We start from the raw sequence: 6,676 nt of genomic DNA, 5'->3' as shown, positions 1-6,676 counted from the left end.
GGTAATAAGAGCACAGTAGGTACGAGCAAAAATGATCTATTAAAAGTATTTTTTTTTCTGTTTTCAATTATAACCATAGTTTGTATTGTGTATTATCTCTATGTGAGGAAAAATATCAATGTGAATGACACAAGTCACTGAGAAACTACAATACTAGAAAAGAAGTTATCAATGAAATAATCAAAAAATTGCATGAGTTTATAGATAAAGGAAAGCTTATTTTACTAGTAGATTCTTGAAAAATAATTATTAGTATTGTAATTATCCTCAATATACTGAGAAAAAATGATAACTGAATTTACAGAGATATATAGTCCCCTAGAAACCTATCTTGAATTTTGAAATAATACTTTGCATGGTATATAAATATGTGTACACTGCTAAGGGAATATTATACTGAAGACGTTCAAGTTAGAACTCTGTTCTTGCAGAGCATCTACTAACAAAGACCATCCCCATCCCTCCCTATCCATGGGATTATTGTTTGCAGTTCATAAAGGGCCACAGAAATGAGAGGAATTGATTATAAGAATAAAAAGGTCCTTTTTTCCTCTATTTTTCTATTAAGAAACTAACCCTACATGTACATCCAAAAAAAATCTAAATTAAATAATTTGTTTCAGTGCCAATGCAAATGTGGTATTTACTGCAGAGATAAGATAGTACCCAAATCTTATTTCAACATTGGACTAAGTTACTGCACTGAGTCTGTGAACGTTAGAATGGGCCTTCTCAACAAGAAAGGACTCTTGAAAGAACATGTTAGTAAATCTCTATCCACCACACTACACACTACACACACACACACACACACACACACACACACACAATATGTTAATGAAAGTGTTAGACTCATATGTTGAAGCTCAGTAAGATCAGTTCAATGGCAAGGAAAACAACTATAAAACAACTAGAGCAACAAAACATTCTGTAGACTTGATTTTAAAATACTGAACAACTCCTGCTCTGCAGTAATGTAGCAGGAGACTTTTTGGATTAGGAAATACACTGTGGCCATGGGCATCCTTTAGGGGCAAGAAAATATTGTTTTTCTTAATTATACCAATCCTTTCATTGGGACCACCACTCCCTAAAGGAAACACACAAAAAAAGAAAAGTCTCAATTGATTGCTGACCTCTGCATTGTTCATTCAATTCACTGTTGTACAACACATTAAATATAAAGTGAAGTGAAACTTGGCTTATCAGTTTATACTTTCATCCAATGAAAATTGACAGAACACTTACTAGTTCAAAGAACAGTATTGAGGACTGGGGCAGGTACGACTAATTAAAGCAGACAGTGATCCCTGCCCTCGAAGAGCTTACATTTTAGTGAGAAAAGCATAAATAATAAAAGTGACAGGGGAATTCCCTGGCTGTCCAGTGGTTAGGCCTCTGTGCTTCCACTGCAAGGAGTGTGCGCGAGTTCGATCCCTGGTGGGGGAAGGAAGATCCTTCATGCCGCGTGGTGCAGCCAAAAAATAAAAAAAGTGACAGACCTATAAAATCAATAGGTATTTTTATTAATTCAGTTAAGCAAATGATGATTCAGTGAAAAACTTACCAGATCACTTGTTCAACTACATTTGCTTTATCAACTTGACCTAATAATCTAATGAAATACAGTCTAAGAGGCAGAAATCTACTTATATGTATACATTTATCCTTCTCAGTATATTTTGTATTGATACAGGTCTATCATAGAACTTACTTTACTGTATCCAGCCCCACTTTTTCAGGGGGAGGGATGGGCTTCTTATTTATACTATAAATGATAACACCTGGCCCTAATCCCTTCCCCCACCTCTCCTTCACACCATCTTCCCAACAGAAAATGTTTATTGGGCCCCTGCATAGGGCCAAGAATCGTTCTAAGCTCTGTTAATAGGAAGATACATTTGAAAAATTCTCCACACAGGTAATTCATGCTCCAACGGGGAAGGCAAAGCATGTAGTTAGAATAGAAAGCTATTCGGTGAAAGTGGAGGTGAGTACCTGATGACCAGAGCTATGAGTAATTATGCTTGCAAGTGTGGAGGTGAGGAAGGCAAGAAGTCATTGACACTGACAGTCACATATCATTTTGAAGGAAGAGTCTATAGTTTCCTGAGGTATGCAGGTGCAATAATTTAAGCCATTAAAACATATTTAGAATGTTCACTAGTTCCTGTGAAGTTGAGATCTTTTGTCAGAGATGTTAATATATGTTGATCTGCCTTCAATAAGAGCTATAGAGGATGAAAAATATAGACAGTATATGCATATGCTAATTTCTGCCAATAGAGGGAACATCTAGTGTAACTCAATGTAAATGTCTTATGTAAAACTGAAGATATCCTTATAGTTAGACAATAATTAAAGATGAGGATTGAAAAATCACCAGGATGGGATGTGTTTATGTTTCCCAGTTATAGGTATCAAATTTGACGTCTCTAATAAACACTGCTTTTTGTTTGAGAGAGGTGACTGTTAAAACACCTGCTCACCCTTCCTTACAAACGCAGAGGAAGATCAGAGGGCCTAGATATCCTCTGTATTTATTGCTCTATAATGAGGACAAACGATTCTTAAAGATGCAGGATTTTTTTATAACCCATCAACCCTCTGACAGTTCATTGTCCGCTTGTGATCCTAAGTCCTATTCCAAACTTTCAGTCGAAAAAAGGAAAGCAAGGGAGTAAAGACAAAAAGGAATAATCTATGTTAATATAAATGTTTCAGACATTAAAAAAAAAAAAAAAAAAAGGAATAATCTAAAGAACTGGCAAGGGGGCTTTGCTACTTTGGTCCTTTTAGAAAGAGCTGAGGTGGATGAGAGGAGCCCAAATCTGAGCCAGCCAGTTTGGGGCTGTTTGTTGATATCTTAGAATACAAAGTATTTGTGCTGTAAAACAACTAATTTAAGTGACTTGATTTTTTTTATTGTTATGTAATTTTTCCATTTTTTTTTCCTTGAAATTTCTTCTAGAAAAAAATGTGAAATTTTATGCTAAGTGAAGGGGAAAGGGGATTTATTTAGGCTTGGTTATATCATCTTCTAGCCATTCCCCTTATTCCCTCCAAAGGAAAGAGTACTGCTGTAGGAGAGTGTGAAAAATGATATTCTATCTCTCTTCATACTCCACAGGAGCCAAGTAGCTCTTTCTAAGCTAATGAAGATGAACAGGAGTCTATGTTCTCTGAAAACATATTTGGGACAATCATGACGTCCAGCTGTTGTTTCCAATACTGGTTATTGACTTCTGGTAAAGTACATATTATAAGGCCGTAGATTGAAAAGGAAGTTGAACTTAGTCTTCTCACCATGACTTGTGCACCACTGTGGACCTTTAAGAAAGCAAGAAGGAAGAAGCACTTCTAAGTTGAGGCACTCAGGTACAGTAATGAGTAAAATATTTAATCAGGGGAAAATACCTTTTTATTTTAATGGATTGTTTTCAATCCTCTTGATTTAATATCTAAGGAGTCTTCCAGTGTACTGTCCGTTTCACTCAGATGCTCCTGAATAGCCGTGACCACTTCACCGGGGATAAACTTTAAGCCACTGATATCACCAAACACCTGAAAAGTGGCGACAAAATGGCACAGGTTAACTTACCACACTTCAAAGAAATATTTAGGCAGAATGAACAAAACCTGTGCTTTTTCCCAATTTTTCCCCTGAAAAATAATTACAGCTTCGAAATGCCCTGAACTGGCATTATAGTTAACCTAATTCCACATTTTAACAGGAGTTTTCAATTTAGGTTTTATGGTTTGGTTCCATTTCTTTCTTCTTCTTTTTTTTGTTTTTTAACATCTTTATTGGAGTATAATTGCTTTACAATGGTGTGTTAGTTTCTGCTGTATAACAAAGTGAATCAGCTATACGTGTACATGTATCTCCCATTTCTTTCTGACTTTAACAATAATTTAATAATACGCCAAAAAATATAAATAAGCATTTGTATAATATTTAGTAATACAGAACACAGGGTCATAATTAGCCATTTAAACACATGTGAAAAGTGAATTATCCTAACCTTACAGAAACCAAAATAGGTCAAAACAAAATACAAGACTGGGATTTTCTTTTTTGCATTTAGTAACTTTTGTGTGATGAAATGGATAGAAAACAAAAGTATCAGGGGAAAACACAGGACAGCATTCCTTTTAGAAGGAATTCATTGTCCCAAGAGAAGCTTTCTGTATATACAAGACTAATCATCTTTGAGCACAGCTAGCAACCATACCAACATCCTGTTTCACTCGTCACACAAAGTTTGGGTTTGTTTTGGGCTGTTTAAAAGAATCATCAATTTCACTGACTTCATCTGGCTCTCCTACCTCTTGAAGGTATGTAACATTTCCAAGAATTCTGCGGAAGGACTGTTTTCCCCAGAACTTATGGTCTCCAACTGAAGGCCACCCCAATGAGAAAGGCAGGGACCCACATCTACGTCTACACTGGCAAACTGAATGCATTTCTCTGGATAAGAAAGAGGACATCTACTGTAATTCCTACTTATGTGGGTTAATAAAAAACTTTTTGTGATTAAGCAGAAATAGATATTTGACATATACAACTAAATAATGTTGAGAAAAATAGCTATCTTTGGACACCTTGATTTCTCCTTTTGTTGAATCTTTCTTGTCAGGTTTTCTTACAGTCCACTCCACCCACTGTTATCTAAAATCGTGTCGTACTTTTCCATTATTGCTTCCCTGTCATTCTTCTTCTTCTTTTATTTTTATTTTTATTAGAGCTGTTTTTTTTTTTTTTTTTGGCTGTGCTGTGAAACTTGCAGGATCTTAGTTCCCCGACCAGGGATGGAACCCAGGCCCTGGCAGTAAGAGAGCCGAATCCTAACCACTGGACCACCAGGGAATTCTCTCCTGGTCATTGTTCTTAAACATCTCTCTTTTTTTTTAAATTTCATGATATACCTTTCTTTGCTTTTCTTAGTATATGATCTTTTTAAAACCTAAGTTTATTGAGAAACATTCTATACCACAACAGCAGTTATTCAGTCTTCTTTCTTATCAAGACTATCTAAAAGTGTAACTCAGAGTTGCAGTTCTAGAGCTTTGTCCATGCCTCTTGTGATACCCTACCATTTAGATCCTCATGTGCTGGAGCATGCCAACTGTTCTTGAAATTTCTGAAATGCACCTTCCTCATATCAAGTGGGGTGGCATTCAGCCTTCACCAGAACTAAGAATTCCAGAATGACAAAGTCACTTTCTCCTAAGTGTCCTGCCATTCACAATCTTTCTTTGTTATTGAGAATTCGGATCAGAATAACAACTTCAATCACCACTTTATCCTCTAGGAAATGGATTATTGGGATGTTTCCTTACTCGGTAGTATGTCTTTAGTAACAGGAATTCCTTAAAATGTCTGTATGGTGTGAGCAAGAAGGGACATGAGAGCAGGAGTGGTTTGATTTGCTCAGGATTCTAGGAACTTCCCCAGTTAGCATCTGGACTAATTACCTGGAAGCATTTCTTTACCCTGATGCACAGGGCCATGGACTAACAGCATGTAGCCTTCTGGGATGTTCTGGTTTTTTTAAATCGCTCCTAAATTTTAAACTATTCCCCTTGTCCCCGTCACAGCTGCCACCATAATGTATCAAAAATGTACTTGTATAAAATGATCTGTACATCTATGTGAATATACACCAAATTAACAAATATACTTCAGCTTGAAAGGTTTGGGAAAGAGGGAATAAAAATATAACTAACCTTAATCATAATCGCTAATGAAACTTACCTGTCACTTCTTAGTTAATTGTTGTGCAAGACGGTTCACTTTCCAATTACTCTATCTGTTTAGAGTCACATATTTCAAGTGATTTGTGCTAGAAGAATAAGCTCACAATATTATAATCATACTTATTTTATGAGTTTCATTGATTACTGGGAATAAGCGTTGCTAGAAAGTAAATATTGCAAACAACTGAAATCTCACAGCAAGCTTGTATTTAAATGTGCCGTGCTTTGAAAATAAAACACAACCTAGTCTTGCAGCATTTTTCAAAGGCAGAAAATGACAGTGAGCTATGATATCCATGTGGCCTCATATTTCAAACCTAACACTGTCTCTTTAAGTTACAGAGAGCATAGTTTGTGTAGCTATAGCCAAAAAGATTATAAAAATGTTGGGCAAACTTCCCATTCACTGCAGTGGTGGCTTTCTGTTTGTCCTCCTTTTCTGGAGGGCAATTTGGAGATATATATTTATGTGTATAAGAAATATGCTCATAAATATCTATCCTTTTAAATCCTCAGATTCTTTGGCCTAGTAATTCCACTGTCAGAATCTAGCTTTAAGAAATAATAAGGAACATCAATGAAAATGGCCAAGAAAGAAACTCCAAAGTTTACCCATTCATAAAAGAAATTTTAAAAATGGTAAAAAAAAATAAAGACCTCTCACAATCAACTTTTTTGGGGGAAAACTAGATCTGGCATGCTATGTGGATGAGGCAAAAGCCACCGTGAACTTGGTTAGCCACTCATGTCCCCACCAGCACAGTGTTACAGATGTATGGATGTGAACGAATAGAGTGCAAGCTTGGGACGTCTCTGTGGCATCGCTGGGCACTGTGACCGGGAAAGGGTTTCTGCAGAGACAGACAAGGGTCTTTCAGGCCGTGTGGATGTATGGAGCTGGTGGTGAACAGAAACA

The 6,676-nt window shown here is 36.4% G+C and overlaps 1 protein-coding gene across 1 annotated transcript in view; it reads right to left on the bottom strand.

The window, feature by feature from the left end:
• Positions 1–3,013: 3,013 nt before the first annotated feature.
• LOC137774129 (uncharacterized) overlaps positions 3,014–6,676 on the bottom strand; it is a gene marked incomplete at its 5' end in the record, with an annotated part of 281,651 nt that continues 277,988 nt past the window's right edge. The window contains 2 exon segments of the mRNA XM_068559236.1: positions 3,014–3,330; positions 3,418–3,564. Of these exon segments, the coding sequence (XP_068415337.1) occupies positions 3,427–3,564 (138 nt within the window).

This window comes from Eschrichtius robustus, chromosome 12 (genome assembly GCF_028021215.1).
Source record: "Eschrichtius robustus isolate mEscRob2 chromosome 12, mEscRob2.pri, whole genome shotgun sequence".
In the NCBI taxonomy this organism is placed as follows: domain Eukaryota; kingdom Metazoa; phylum Chordata; class Mammalia; order Artiodactyla; family Eschrichtiidae; genus Eschrichtius; species Eschrichtius robustus.
The sequence above is the reverse complement of the archived record's forward strand: the minus strand, read 5'-3'. Positions and strand labels throughout refer to the sequence as shown.